This window comes from Suricata suricatta, chromosome 2, assembly GCF_006229205.1.
Source record: "Suricata suricatta isolate VVHF042 chromosome 2, meerkat_22Aug2017_6uvM2_HiC, whole genome shotgun sequence".
NCBI classification, from domain to species: Eukaryota; Metazoa; Chordata; class Mammalia; order Carnivora; family Herpestidae; genus Suricata; species Suricata suricatta.
Genome location: NC_043701.1, coordinates 175,518,253 through 175,533,660, shown reverse-complemented (window position 1 = coordinate 175,533,660; position 15,408 = coordinate 175,518,253). Strand labels below are relative to the sequence as shown.

Sequence of the window (15,408 nt, the reverse complement as noted above, 5' to 3'; positions counted from 1 at the left end):
AAACACCAAAATGCTAACACTTTTTCCTGGAGAAAAAAAAGGCGAAGATTTCCTTTACTCAGAGAATTCCACCTGCAGGCGTTCGGCAGACCAGCATCGCTTCCTTCTTCACCTTGCAGCCAGGAAGGACAATTGGTGGCGACCAGAGGAATGTTTCATCTCCTTTAGAAAGTCAGACCAACGAAGAGTCTAAGAACGAGGTAACGCAGCTAGACCGTCTGACCCAGGGCTGGGGGATGATTGCCTGGCACCCCCATTAGCCACTTCAACCCCTGCAGATGCCCAGGAAGCTGGACTTCCTCCACAGTCCCTCCAGGATTGCGGCCACCACAGAAAGGGAACACCATTTTCGACTGTGCTGTCTTTGCTCCAGCCTGACACCTTAGTCTATGCTGCGAAGAGTAAGCCTCTCCGTCTTCTGCCTTCGCCAAGAACTTGGAAGGTTCTTGCTCACTGGACCCAAAGGAGAAAGACAAAGACTCTTCTTGGGAAAGGGAATGGCTTCATGGATCTAAGAAAAAGAACTATCAGGGTATGCAGAGACGCATTAAACCAGCTGGGGGCAAGGGCCATCAGCCCTTGGACAAGACTCAGTTAGAAAAGGTGTCTGCCAAAGAAACCAGACCCGTCCTCCTTCACACATACAGGGACTCCTGGGATGGGGAAAACAAGGACTCTTGGAGTCCGCTTTTTACCGAGGCTTCCCAGGGCCGGCGGGCCATCGCCCACAACTCTAGAGCTCCTTTCCGAGATGTAACCGACAACCAGAACCGGGGCTTACGGCGGTTTCCTAGCAGCCCGTGGGCCCAGTGCCAGGAGGTGCCCACTCAGTTCAGTCTGCAGCCTGATTTGCTCTTTACCCAGGACTCTGAAGGTAACCAAGTTGTCAGGCATCAAGTCTAAATATCTTTATGATGGTTTGGTTCTAAAAGTATCTCAAAGGGACACAGCTGTAGGAAAATATCAGGGTGTGTTGGGAGGGAGGCAAAGGATGAAGTTATTATGGAGCATTTTCTTGGTATAAATAAAGCAAGTGGGGCCACTTGAGATGGTACCGTGGGGCCCTTCCCTGAGGGGGCGGCGGCTGGTAAACTTGTGCAAGTCTCTGGTGAGCAGTGAGGAGGCAGCGCAGGCACTTGCCCTCCACCAAAGAGTCCGTCAGCCTGAGAGCCACCTGATGGAACACGGCTCCTGACGGATGCGCGTCCTTCTAATCTCTGGCCGTTAGCTGGCCCTCTCAGCCTTGGGGCCGTTATTCCAAACAGCTTTCTTTTTAAAAAATTTTTTAATGTTTTATTTATTATTGAGACAGAAATGGAGCATGAGCAGGGGAGGGTCAGATAGAGGGAGACACAGAATCTGAAGCAGGCTCCAGGCTCTGAGCTGTCAGCACAGAGCCTGATGCGGGGCTCAAACCCACAAACCGTGAGATTGTGACCTGAGCCGAAGTGGGCCACTTAACCGACTGAACCAACCAGGTGCCCCTCCCTCCGGACACCTTTATGAGGTGATAAGGCAAATCTGGGCCCAGATGTTTGGGGGCAGATAGGAGAGACTTAAAAAAAAAAACAAAACCACCATCATTCTGCTTTCGACTTATTTTTGTGGGGATTTTTACAGCATTTTAAAGTCTTCTGTGTTTAAACATCTCCCTAAAAAAGGCTGAGCTATATAACAATCCAGATGTGATGAAACCACTCTTCTAAAAGGTATGAGAGAACTCCCTTTGTAAAACTGTGAATCCAAATAAATGACTTTAAAGGCTGGAACAAAAAAATACTAAAAAAAATTGTTTTGACCCTTATTTCTTCACATTTCTTTCTGCCCCTCCCTCTCCCGCTCCACCCCGGGACCGTCTGCGCGATGGGCCCCAGGGCGCCGACGACCGCCCATTGTTCCTTCTCCCCACACTGGACATTCCAGTTCGTTCCACCTTCTGTGCGTTTGCAGACTCGCTCCTTCCACCGCATGGCTCCTGAATTGTGGATTTCAGCTCTCTCTTTCTTAAATACTATCTCTGTTCCTTACTTGGTGGGACATTCTCATACTTTTAGTTCTTTATACGTGGTTTGCGTTCGTTGTTGGGGTGTGTTTACAACAGTGGGTGTAGGGCCCCTGCCCCAGGAGTCCGGGATTTGGGCCTCCTCAGAGACCGTGGTTGACTTCCTTGTTTCCTGTGTCTTTCCCTGTCGCCTCGTTTTTGTTCTGAAGACCAGATGTGTGGAGGAAGAGGATGACCCTGCTCTGGGGGTTCTCTGTCCCCAGGGCGGGTGGTGGTTCCGCGACCTCAGAATGAATTCTCTGAAGCCAAGTCTCTTCTCTGGGGGCTTAGTGGCTGGTCAGTGACTGGATAGAAACTTCCCTTCGGCAGATGCCTGGGGGCGTAGGTGTCTCTGTGTGGACAGGCCCCCCACACTCAGCCTGCAGGTCACAGCTGTGACCTCCCCTCCTCTTTCTGCTCACGCAGAGAAGGTTACTCAGGACCTCTTGCGCCCGCTTTGCTCTTCTGAGCGTGTGCAAAGCCCTGCACACGCGCGTGGCCGTCTGCACTCCTGGGGGAGGTAGGGACGGGCCTGCCCGCGGGGGGCTCTGGGAGGAGAGCATCTCCTTTCCTAGTTTTTTCTTCCACGGGCTTTGGTTAGCCCCCCGTTTGCCCCAGCAGCCGGGCCGATCGGGGATTGCTTCCGGATGAGCTTGACCAAGCCCCCGGGAGCAGCCTCCACGCCAGGCGGGCCAAGTCAGCTGGAGTAAAGACGGCCTCGCAGGCGGGTCCTCGCGGGAGCTGCCAGTCAACACCCTCGGTGTGGGGTCTGAAAGAAGCCCCTCCAGCGGTGGCCCAGAGGCCCCTTTTCAGGGCCGCTGGGGGCGGGGTGGGCAAGTGAAAATGCCTCAAGGCCTCGTGTCTTTCTTGGACAGATGCTCCCTGTGTTCTGGTTAATTTTCAACTTTTGAAGAAGCAGAGTTTGGTATCTTTTGCTCGTGTTCTTGTGCCCTTCAACGGGGGGCAGTTTTCAGAGGTCCTCACTCTGCCGCTGTTGGGACTGTTGGGACGCCTGTCTTCCCCGTAGGCCGCGCGCGGTGCGCACCGGGCCGCCCGCCTCACCGGCCCCCAGCTTCGTCCGCGGCGCTAGCCCCGCGTGGCGTGTGACGTGTGCTGCTCAGCCGGCTCAGAGCGGGGCCAGTGGCCTGTGTCACTGTCCCTTTACCTGTGGAACGCGTGTCGCTTCTCCATAAGCAATAGTCTTAAAGTGCGCTTACGCTCTTGCTCCAGGCAGTTGAAGACGACTTTGTGGAAATGCGCAAGAACGACCCTCAGAGCATCACGGCGGACGACCTCCACCAGTTGCTCATCGTCGCTCGGTCAGTAATGGGATCCGTGAATTAATTGCTGTGCTGTTTAGTGAGCCGTGTATGACCTCCCGGTCTGGGGGAGTCACAGAGGCAGGTTTCTACAAATGAAGGACACCTTGCGGAAGTGCTTCGTGAGGGGGTTGTTGGCAAGTGACCACTGCAGTGGGACAGGCTGGCTTTTTGTCTCTAAATTTCAGAGAGCCCCGTGTGGGAGTCTGGCTTGGCTCTTGTATGTAGCTACCGGGTGGTCTTGACCTCTAACTCAGTATTCCTAGGTTCTGAACAACAGCAGAAGGACCAACGAACTGGATCCTGCCCCGGGTCTAGACTTACAGTGTTTCTGTTTCACCCCAGGTTTCTGTCTCTCAGTGCCGGTCAGACAACACTGTCAAGGGAGCGCTGGCTCAGAGCCAAGCAGCTCGAGTCTTTAAGAAGAACCAGGCTTCAGCAGCAGAAATGTGTGAATGGAAACGAACTTTGAAGATCGGACACTTAGAGCAGTGGGCAGACTGTAGCCACCTTACTGTAAAATTCAAATGCCATTTATACCACATTGTTTTGTAGATAATTTGTATCAAAAACCAATGACTTTTCCTGAAATCAAGCCTGGTGACATCTGAAGTTTATATAATATTCAGTGAGGGCTTTTACCTCACTGATTTTATGGAGCTTTTGATTGTTTTATAATTATATAAATTAGTAACGATGTACAAAAATGTATTTGATATTAAAAGTTTAATATTGATAATGTTCCTGATATACCGTTTCCTTAGTTCCAGCTAAGTCATAGGCCAGACTCTGTTGAAATGCTAACGTCAACTTCGTTTGGAGAGAATTGTTGGAATTCCAAAGTCAGGACTTGTTCGCTTCAGATTTTTACGGCTGAGTAGTGGTGGGTCTGAGCGGCGCTTGTGGTCCAGGTGTGGTGAATGGGTGTCCTTGCCATTAATTCACACGACCTGTGAGACTGTCCTTTCCCAGACATTTGGCCACGTATTTTTTTTTCCATTTAACAGTTGTTAATAACCTACAACATTAGTCTTTACACATGGCAGTGGTTCCCAGACTTTTGGATTTCATGGACCAGTAATATGTCCAGAATTGGGAGACTGACAGGGTTGCCAGTGTGTTTGGCCAACTAAGCTGAAAGAAACCACTGAATTACCTTTTTTTCCCCTAAAAGGACAGTCTCAGAAGGAGAGAGTCCTTGAAATGGAATAAACAGAGCTTTTTGGGGGAAAAAAAAAACACTACGTTGTCCTTATTTTTCTCATTTCACCCCAGCGCAGTTGGGAACCACTGTTTCATGGGGTTTCTTTAGGGGAATGCTGCCCTGTGATCAGATGTTGCCCAGATATGAAGGGAGCAAACAGCTTTTTTTAAAAAAAAAATGCCTTCTGTAAAAAAATAAAGTTTTAAATTGTTTTCCTAACGGTCATTTAGTTGCTTTGATGACTGCATTGGCTTTTGAACTTTTATGTCAGTTTCTCTGTTAGTTCCAGACGGGTTAGCTCAACCGACATGATCTGCTAGTCCAGGAATACCCGCCGTAGGTAAGTTTGTCCCAGACCAATTACAGTTTTCACCGGAGAGATTTTAAAGTAACACTATCCGTTACCCATAGTTAGAAAGCAGTTCAGTAAAGTATGAAATCGTGGTATCAAAAATGTTTGGCAAGTTTAGACCATTACTTTCGTTACGCTGTCAGTGGGAATGCATACAGACGGTTTTCTGAGCCAGTCACTTACGTGGTAGGAAACGAGAGATCCATGAAGTCTGCCCCCCCCGCCCCCCCAGACTGACACAGCGCAACAGGGTCTGCCCTGAAAACCAAGGAATTCATTATGCCTACCAAACTGAAGTGAAATTACTAGTTGTTACTTTTCCTAAATGCACATCTATTTTTATAAACTAATGTAAATAATCTGTTTATATTTAGAGTTCTAACTGGTTTTCATTTTTATAACTGGTAGTCTAGACTCCCTTAAACTTTTAGAAATAAGATGAAGACAACTGGATTTATGAGAATGAAAATCAAGAGCATAGATTAGTTACCGTGTGATTATTGTGCCAACGTGAACTGTAATTTACCAAAGAGAAGTACGTGATTTGCTTGATCTTGCAGCAAAGTTCCCCTGAAAGGAAAACCCTCTTTTGAATAAATAAAACTTCCCAAAGGACTAGTACTTGGGGTCGTTCTTCATGACTTCTAAGACTTCCGCTGTGCCGTGTAGGGGAGGATCCCACTTCCTCCTGGTGGAAAACCGTTCCTGCAACTCCCCAGGTCTTCCCGGCGCCCCCCTCGGGCGAGAGACTGGAACTCGGCCTCAGAACTCCCTTTCGTCCTTTGCTACACACGGGCCAGCGAGGGTGATGGACCTCACGTGGCGGTGGTTCCTGTGTGAGCCACCAGGACGCTGAGCAGACCCACCACCCTCGCTGGAATTAAATGTTGCCTTATTTTTATTTTCAAATATTTCTTTAGAACGAATTCCTCTGGAGCTTGAAAGGTATGTTTTATCACCTGACTTTGCTTTTCTCTCCTTTAGTATTTCAAGACCCCAGAAGAAAACCTGGTTAAGAACAGAATAAAGCTTTCAGGTGCACTGTTTGGGTGCTTCATCATTGTTAAAGTCATGAAGGAGCACCTGGGTGGCTTAGTGAGCTGAGCCTCCCCCCTCTTGGTTTCGGGTCAGGTCACAGTCCCAGGATTGTGGGATCGAGCCCCATGTCAGGCTCTGCACTGATCGTGGCGCTTAAGATTCTCTCTCCCCGCTGCCCCTCTCCCAAATTAAATGTATTTTCCTTTATTCAGGGTGAGGGGAAATATTTTTAATATTTGAGAGACTCACAAGCAGGCTCCACCTGGAGAATGGAGAGCCCAGTGCAGGGCTCGAACTCACGAACGCTGAGATGACTGCAGCTAAAGTCGGCCGGTTAACCGAGGGAGCCACCCAGACGCCCCAATCCAGATCCTATTCAAGGAATTCTCACACGTTGTCACGTTAAATTACAATGGTATTTTATTTTAAATAGTCACAAGATTGGACACTTCAAAAAAAAAGACACCACTAATAAATAACAGACGTGGGAATACTTATCAAAGTGACAACAGACATAATGTTCAGCTGAGAATCACTTCAACAGAGTAAGGCTCTAAGACACCAGACAAACCAGAAGTTGTGACAAGGTGTGCAACGCTCCTGGCGTACGGGCCGCCCTGGGGTTCCGCGTGGTCAGGATGAGAAGTCCAAAGTCCGAGCACCGCTGTGCTTCAGCCAAACCTTTAATGCTTTTCTGCCCACACGGTGTTAACGAACGCCTCCCGGACCAATTACAACTCGAACGCCCGCTTCCAGAACGCGCGGCCTCTAATGTACGGTCTCACAGCCCTGAAAACGGAAGTTTAACAGGTGCTGGGATTCACATCTGCTGTCTCAGGTGTGACCAGTCTTAATCCTAGACTTTGGGGTGTAGAAGGAAGCAAAATATTTTAAATTTAAGTAGGCTCTGGGGAAAATCAGGATCAGAGGGACCTTTCCTGACTGTAGTGCCGATAACCCTCAATTTAGTCTTTATACGACATGGGTAAGCCATCAAAACTCAACTATATTTTTTTATAGTCAAATGCTTCTTGGTACTAGTAAGTCTAAAGTCACTAAAAACTAAATGTATTTACACAAAGGAAGTGACAGAACCAAAGTGATGAAAGATGCTCTTCTCTTGCCCTAAAAATGTATCCACGCTCCGACTTTCCGTGTTTACCTCACACACACCACCCCCCTCCTTGCTCCCAAGAAGGGTCGTTCAGGTTATTCTGTCTCAAAGTCACTATTCCCAAGTTCCTTCTAGAAACAAACTGCTCTGTAGCATACAAGCTGCTCACGTCTACACCCTTCTAGGATGCCGCACTTGTACTGTTCTGGCTCTCGAATCTGGAAATCTGTTCAAGTTCATACTCCTTTAAAAACCTTTCCCAATAAGACAATTAGGATTTGTGATCCCTAGCTTCAAAGACCGCAAAGGTTAAAACTGCCTAATATGTGAAACCTCCTTTTGGATTAAAGAAACGCCAAAGGATTCTTCATGGCTAAAAACTAAATCTGAATTATTCGTGTCTGGCATTGTGTAAACATATGTTTAAGTTCATTTTGCTGGACTTCCTGGGCCGCCTCAGGCTCTGCGGGGCTCTTCTGGACCTTGGCCACAGCGAAATTTATCCCCTGGGTCAGCCCAGCTTGGGTGATGTTAGCAACCTGGACCATGGAACTTCGGATCTTGGCGAAGGGGGAGACCGCCCTGCCGCCAGCACCCTCTGACGGAGAAGGAGTTATGGGAAGGCCGGGTTCCGGGTCCCGTGAGCCCGGGCTCTTCTGGGATCCGACGGGGAGCCCCGGTTCAACGGACAGATACTGGGGGCCAGCTGCTGAAAAAGCCACGTCTAACTGAGATGGTCGGGAAGGTATCAGCTCTGTGGACTCAGAGTGCGTCTCCTCATCAGAAACTCGACTGGCCGCTGGGTTTCCTTCCTCACTTGCCTGCTGAGAACCAGACCCCATCTCGGACGGCCGGGTCATCTTGGTCTGTGCATCTTGTACGAATCTGCGGCAGTAACTATCCACAGGCTTGGCAAAGCCAGTCAGTGCGTGTATGTGGTCGGCGGAGGGGCTTCTCTTCAACGGAGACTCCTGGTCTTTTCCAAAACCGCTTCCGTGAGCGGCCCCCTCTGGAGGAACGTGGATGCTAATCTCCGTGCTGCTGAGAGACTGGGACCGGCTGCCTAATCGAGGTGCGGAAGCAATGATCCCACAGCTCGGGAGAACATAGTCTATCGGGCCTACGTTCTCGAGAGAGTTCGCTAGTTGTTTGTCTTCGTCAGATTTGGAATTTGTAAGGAACTCATCGGAGTGGTAGGAGTCATTATCTGAAGACATTTCCCCATCGGACTCTGCGTCAGCTTTATTATCCAGCACACCCGTGTTCTCCATGGTTTCAAGACTACTGTCTGATTTCCAGAGATTTACTTTTAAGTTTGGTTTCAGAAAGTTAACTTTCATTTCAGGTTTGGTGAAATTTCCTAGCTTTCGCAGATTGCCAATGTTTACATTAGATTTGGTCTGTTTCACTTTTTGATTGAGAGATGAAAATTTGCTCATCAAAAAATTTTTTCCCTGGGCCAGAGAGCCTTGGTTTTGAGATCTGATGCCAATGATGTCTTCGTGAGGTTTACTGCTCTTCCTACAAATTAGAAGAGAAAAAAAGTTAATTCCCTGTAAAATCCAATATGCCAGTTCCAAATGAAAACTCACTTTAATTGGGCCCAATTCCTTTTCTTTTTTTTTAAGTCTTTTTTTTTTAATAGTCTTTTTTTTTAATGTTTTATTTATTTTTGATACAGAGAGAGAGCATGAGAGGGGAGGGGCAGAGAGAGAAGGAGACACAGAACTGGAAGCAGGCTCCAGGCTCTGAGCTAGCTGTCAGCACAGAGCCCGACGCGGGGCTCGAACCCACGAACGTGAGATCTGACCTGAGCCGAAGCCGGAGGCTTAACCAACTGAGCCACCCAGGCGCCCCTGGGCCCAATTTCTTAAAAGTCCTGCACTGTGGATTGATAAACTCAGATAATGCCTTAGAACTGATGCTACAACAGTCCTGTCCAAAGAAATGTGAGCTATATGGGAATTTACTTTTCCAGCCACTATTTAAAAACATCGGATTTTGATAATATTCTGTACATATTAAGATATTATCGTTTCAACATATAATCACTTTTACCAAAGACATTAATGAGAGATCATCTTTTCGGTACTAAGTCTCTGAAGCAACCACTGTGGTAGCTGGCCCCTGGGCAGCCCTAGCCCCCGTGAGCAGTGCCGACACGTCCCCGAGTACTGAGTGGGAACAGTGGCCTGGCTGCGGGACTAACCCCGGGTCCAGCAAGCAGTTTCCTGTCCTTCCTGTCCTCAAGCCGGCCATGCACGGAGCCTCCGGAAGCACTATGCCGGTCAGCTCTTAGTCTAGCTCAGTGAGGCTCTACACAATAGTCAGATTTGTCATCTGGGTTCTTTGGGATCAAAGCTTTTCTCTTTAGAGTTGGTCATAATTACTGCGTGTTTCCCTCAACGGAGTTCTCTCTGGCCTTCAGAGGAAGGGAAGGGAGAGAAGCGTCCCGATGGCTGCCCCAACCTGCATTGGGGGGCATCGTTCTGGGAGTTAAGCACAAAAAATCCCCCCTCCAAACCACACCTAAAATCCAGACAGCAGCAGTTCCCCCCTCGTCTGTGGGAGATACATTCGCAGGCACGCCCCCACCGGTGGCTGTCTGAGGCCGTGACTGGACCAAACCTTGTATATACCACGTTCTTCCCTATGCGTATGTTCCTGTGATAAAGTTTAATTTACAGACGGGGCACAGTAAGAGATCAACAGCAATAAGACAATTATAATACTGCAACAACAGTTACATGAACTTGGTCTCTAAATACCTTATTGTACAGTACTCAGCCCTTCTGGTGACAAGGGGAGAGGTAAGTGCCTACATGGAGAGATGCACTGGGACACAGGCGTGGACTCAGGCGACCACTGGCTGACGGTAGCAGGGGATGACTAGTCACTGTGGCGAGCGGCTGCTGGCTGCCCACCACCCACAGTCTAATGACCAGCAAAGGCAAGAGGCCCACGAATGGCAATCTGAAACATCCTCACTAACGTGGTCTGCACGCCTTCCAACTTGGCTGAATTCAGATGTTGGGGGGGGGGGGGTTCCTTGTTTCCTAGGACTTCCCTACATTTTAAAAGATCTAGGCTATTTACCATAGTGCTTTCTCCCCTGGCGTCCCTCCTGACACCTGCACACGTGAGGGAAGGAGGACTGCTGTTTGCCACAAGTCTCCGCACCATGTCTGACTCTTGCTGGTCCCGAGCCGTTCAGAAAAAATCGGATGTTCGGTAGCTACGGAACCAATTCTCTTTACTACCAGAAGACTGAACGGTTATTCTCTAGATGACCAAGTGGCTCTCTTTAGTGGAACGTGAAATATTAGATGGAAAAATCCAAATTTTAATGTAAAACAATCTCTTCATGGGGATTCATTCCTCCCCCAAGTTCAGAAGCCCCTGGTGTTTAGAACATACTGCTGTCGTTTTCCTTAGAAAGCTGTTTAAATTATGGCCACGAGCAACTGCTTAGATGCACTCTCCAGAGATTCAGACTTAAACAAAAAGCAGTACTTTTTGGTCCACAGAAAGCGGGCACTTCCCAGCCTAAATACCAACACAACACCACGGATTTCTCCCCGGCTTGCAGATGCTTTTAAAGCAGTAAGACTTTGGGTAACAATGTCTTTATTCGTGAGAAAAAGTACTGGACTCACCTCTCAAGCTTTTTCTCAATTATAGGCACATCTGCCCCCGTGGCTTGCTTGGTTATCTGCAGCATCTCCGCGATGCACTGAAGGGTATCTGAAACCCAAACACAGCCGCTGCCGGCTTCCGCACGCACGCTGCCGGCTTCCGCACGCACGCTGCCGGCTTACACACGCACGCTGCCGGCTTACACACGCACGCACGCACGCCGGCCCCGGTCGCTCAGAGCCCTGCACGCGGCGTGCCGTCGACTGTCGCGATACAAACGTACTCGCTGCGGTTTACAGAAAACTGCTGCTTGTTCATTACTCCGCCCACTAACTTAAGGTGCTGTAAAATAAACTTTTTCTTGTTCTAAAATTTTAACAGAAGAGTTAATAAAGGGCAGAAGACCCAAATCAATTGGAATTAAAAGTTTCTCATCTGTCTCGTGTCAGACGCCAAGGCAACAGCCTCGAACAAGACAGGAATGGCCCTGACCGGTGCCCGCGAGAGGCATGTGTTGCGGCAAAGGCCTGGCACCCACACGGCCAGACACACGGTGTCCCATCCCAGCTGCCCCTGCCCGAGCCACCGCGGCTCAAGTCACTTCCCCGCCTTGCTGGGGACAAGGCTGCTCTCCGAAGGCTGCAAAGCGGTGTTCCCGGGTCACTGTCTAACGGCGCGTGCGTGCCCCGGTCCCCAGGGCACGTCGGCGCCTCCTTACCCTTCCCGTCCTCCTCCGGGTTGCGCATCACGGCCCTCAGGGTGTGGAAGTAGCCGCCTGCGTCCTTGTGTCTGTAGTGCAGCCGCATGCAGGAGAACTTGGGCTTACCGAAGAGCGTGGGCTCGGGGCCTGAAACCCAAACGGAGATGCTTACATCTTTCACACGCATTCACTTTGTTCTGGAACGCCAAAATCCCAAAACTTACTCATCAACTAGGTACTTAGCACTTTTCTTATTTTTTCTAAATGAAAGCACACAAAATACAAGCTTACTGGGATGATTTGGTTTGATGAGACTAAATAAAACTCTTCTTCAGTCTCAAATATTTAAACTTTCTTGATCCCTCGGTTTATCTTCAAAGGTAAGTAATAAAACAGTTATTAGATGCTATCCCTCACTAATCTTTAAGGAACAGAAGAAAGTCGTACAAAACAGACTCCTTGCACTATCAGTATCCCTTTGTGGTTCCAGTAAGATGCTTGCTCAGAGTGACCCGTTCTTGGAAGAAACCGTGTTTGCTTTCTAGGACTTGATTAGCATGTTAAAATTTACCTATTTCTATTTTTTCCAGGTCTTCTAGACTTAGTCGTTGATACTGGTTTACTTTATCAACTTCATCATCATAACTGGATAAAAGGAAAGGGAGTAAAAACAGGATTAAAATCAAAAGCATATTTGGTTTGTCAGCTGAGATACAATAACAGCAACTTCTATGCAGTTAAAAATCTTCCAGGACACAGTACACTCGGGTAAAAAGTTCAACATTTTAAAAACTGGATGAAATGACATGAACATATATACAGTTCCAAAGCTGAAGAACAATCAGCTTGAAGCCCTTACACCACAGTGAATTACAGAATATAATTTGTTTTATAAAAATTTTCAAAACCAATAAACCTAAGACTCAACCTAAAAGGCAGGCAAGCACCTGCAGACACACTGAAGGTGCACGCTCGTGAGTAACAGCAGACACCGCCGGTAGCCAGAATGAATAAAAAATCCACGTATCAGCATCAACAGGGACCCGGGCCAGTGACTAAAAAGTGACCATCCACACAAGACCGAAAGGAGATTATTTACTTAGCAGGGAAAAAAAATTGATTCTGGTAAGGCTAATGAGGAAGTGCTTATAATTTTGCTAGTGGCATTGTTACTTGGTAGTCTCACTGGAGATCTGGCAAAAAACTGCAAAAGTACTTAATTCATCACAGCCTTGTAACCAAAGCAGGTGTGTGCACGTGTGTGTGCAGATACACACAAAATTATCTGTGCAAAGACAGCTATCATTCCTAATAGCAAAAAACAAACAAAAAACACCACCCCAAAAATGGGCAGTATTTCAATACTAAAAGGTGGGGAACTATTTATTGTCAGTAATTAAAAAAAAACTGTATAATGTGGAGTACATCAAAACATGGAAAATATGTAAGAAATAATAGTAAATGCTAGAAGAACATTAAACACTGATTACAACTCTAAAATCACATTTTCTAATTGATTAAGAATGATACAAAAAAAAAGAATGATACAACAGTTATATAAGGTAAAGAAGTTCAGTGAAGTTCCTTAAACTATATAACAAAACCAGACCTAATTTTTTGTCATGAATTCTAATAAGGATATTTGCTTAAATTAACAAAAGCTTTAAACCAATAAGCAACTTACTAGGCCACGTAGTAGGCAGAGTTAGAAAGCAGTAACAGCACATCCACATCTCTGTGAGTAGCATCAATGAGGCTAAACAGATATGACACAGGTCATTAAATATTTTCATTTTCATCTGTTTTTACCAAGATTATTTCTATAGCAGGGTCACTCGTGATAAAGATTGGTTGGAGGGGCATAAAAATCTATCAATGAGTCCTACTTCTGAAGTTAAATGTATACAATCTCTCCATCTGGAGGGGGTGGGGGAAGGACCCCGGTTTGGGAAGGTGGGGTAGGTGTCTGAAGACAGCTGAGGAGAGGTCCCTTCTCAGAGAGAGGTGGTCAAAGAGGTGGGAGGATTTGGGGAAATAAGATTATTTGCAAGGAAAAGGGTTTGGGGGAAAAGGGAAGCTCGGTCTCAGGAAAGACGAACATTGTCTAGATTATCTCACAAGACCTAACCATCAAAAGGACAGTCCACATGAAGGATATTTGTACACATGTGCAGAACGCATCTAAATTTACACAAATGCAACAGGTGCAAAAATGGGAGGAAGCCCAAGCCACTTTGTGGATCTTACTCCAGATCAATTTATAGGGCTTTTTAGGAACAAGTAAACCTTTCCTTATTCTAAGTCCACTTTGCTATATTTTACTCCTCTCTCAAATATCAAAATAAGGGTCAGAAACATGATCGGTATTGATGAGCCCATTAAGCCCAAAGCAAAATATCCATTTTGGTAAGATTATGAATAACAAATGGTCCAAGTATAAAAACCTACAAATAATCAGCAGATAAAGGGGCCAAATCTGAACTCAAATAAAGGTTTTAATATTCATCTAATATTAACATTAATTTCCAATCAAAAGGCGAAAGTTAATCTGCGTTCTTATATTGGTCTCAATATTCCACTGGACGAGGGGATATTGCTCCCTTAGAATTTCATACGTAATTGCCAAAAGGCTACTACTGAAAAACAAATGGACAACCGTAGGGAAAGAAAATCATTTGTAGATGGAAGTCACGTCCTTAAACTGCGTCAGAATGAGGTCATTGTTTAATGTGTACTGCAGAGACAAACGGACCAAAATTTTACAACTGCAGTAATCTACATGCACAGCCCCTTGCCGCTGCGTTAACTCACACGGTCTTAATCTGAAATAACAAATTCGTTTCCGTTTTCACCGAAAATAAGACATCGAAAAATACAACAAGACGCCAGGACCTGACGACATTACGCAGACAGATCCAAAATTCACGCGCACTAACTAATCAAGCCTGGGGAGCACACGACCACGCGCGCGGGCTGCCGGCGGCCTCACCGCAAACGGGGGGGTCTGCACGGCGACACTTACACGCACTCTGCACACTGGCGCTGGAGCCAAGCCACAGAAATGTCACGACACAGTAAGAAATTCTACTTCTACAGGCCAGTGTTACTTCTCCAAGCTTTCCATCACGACGTTAATATATTTACATAAGTCCAACAGGATCCTCAGTCAAAAACATTATGTCTTTAACGAAAAGCACTGGGCACGTAACAGGCGGTCAAGAAAAGGGGCAGCCCTCCCCCCCACCCGCAATTGTACTGGAGTCTTAGCTGCAGTAAATACTTAGTTTCCCTCCCCGCCCACCCGGCCCCTGAAGCGCACAAAAAAAGACACGTTTTTCAACACGGACAGGAAATGAAGCCCCTCACCCTCCCCCCACCCCGCTCAGGTACTCCCCACCCCCCGCGTTTGCAGCTTCGGAAGCTGCTCTACTCGTTTTTGTTTTCCTGCCAGTCAGGCATGCCCTCCTTCCACACGATGAAGACAAAAACTGCCAGCACCACATGCAGCCCCACCACTGCGACAATAGTCGCATAAAAGCCACTGTCGTCAGGAGACATTAACAGGAGACTTTGGAAAAGGAGCAACTTGCAAGAAAAATACAGCCCCACAGGAACTTTAACCATAAGTCCTGCAAAAAGGAGAAAAATCTTGAAAGTCGTGGCCAGGCTGCCGCCTTCGGGCTTGGGCTCGGCGGCGTTGCCGGTGGCATTGCCCGTGGCGTTGGCTGGCCGCTGGGCAGTTGGTGGAGGCCTGTGGGAGCGCGGCATCGCGTCTGTCAGTCGGTCCGTCCGTCCGTCGAGAACTCGAAGCTCAGTCGGAGACGCCTGCACCCAAACTTGCGCCTGCAGCGACTGCGGAGACTGCGGCAACTGCGGCAACTGCAGCGCCAAGCCCCGCCCAGGAGACGCGTCTCGCTTCCGGCCGCCCCCGCTGCCGCGGCACGCGCCCAGTGCGCATGCGCGCCCGCCCCCGCCACTCCGACCCCGCGCAGCACCCGGCCCCA

The 15,408-nt window shown here is 47.9% G+C and overlaps 2 protein-coding genes across 3 annotated transcripts in view; one reads left to right on the top strand and one right to left on the bottom strand.

Moving 5' to 3' along the window:
- Positions 1-5,534, top strand: part of MCMBP (minichromosome maintenance complex binding protein) — a 40,265-nt gene extending 34,731 nt beyond the window's left edge. The window contains exons 15-16 of one of the 2 annotated variants that reach the window (XM_029932688.1): positions 3,272-3,360; positions 3,706-5,534. In XM_029932688.1, the coding sequence (XP_029788548.1) occupies positions 3,272-3,360; positions 3,706-3,832 (216 nt within the window). In that variant the 3' untranslated portion in view covers positions 3,833-5,534. Of the gene's footprint in view, positions 1-78; positions 309-3,271; positions 3,361-3,705 lie in introns of those variants that run through there. The other variant, XM_029932689.1, reaches the window with a different exon arrangement.
- An 817-nt stretch (positions 5,535-6,351) lies between these two features.
- Positions 6,352-15,408, bottom strand: part of INPP5F (inositol polyphosphate-5-phosphatase F) — a 69,936-nt gene continuing 60,879 nt past the window's right edge. Inside the window, exons 17-21 of the mRNA XM_029920497.1 lie at positions 13,089-13,160; positions 11,976-12,049; positions 11,423-11,551; positions 10,725-10,812; positions 6,352-8,589 (exon numbers count right to left, since the gene is read on the bottom strand). Of these exons, the coding sequence (XP_029776357.1) occupies positions 7,449-8,589; positions 10,725-10,812; positions 11,423-11,551; positions 11,976-12,049; positions 13,089-13,160 (1,504 nt within the window). The 3' untranslated portion in view covers positions 6,352-7,448. The remainder of the gene's footprint in view (positions 8,590-10,724; positions 10,813-11,422; positions 11,552-11,975; positions 12,050-13,088; positions 13,161-15,408) is intronic.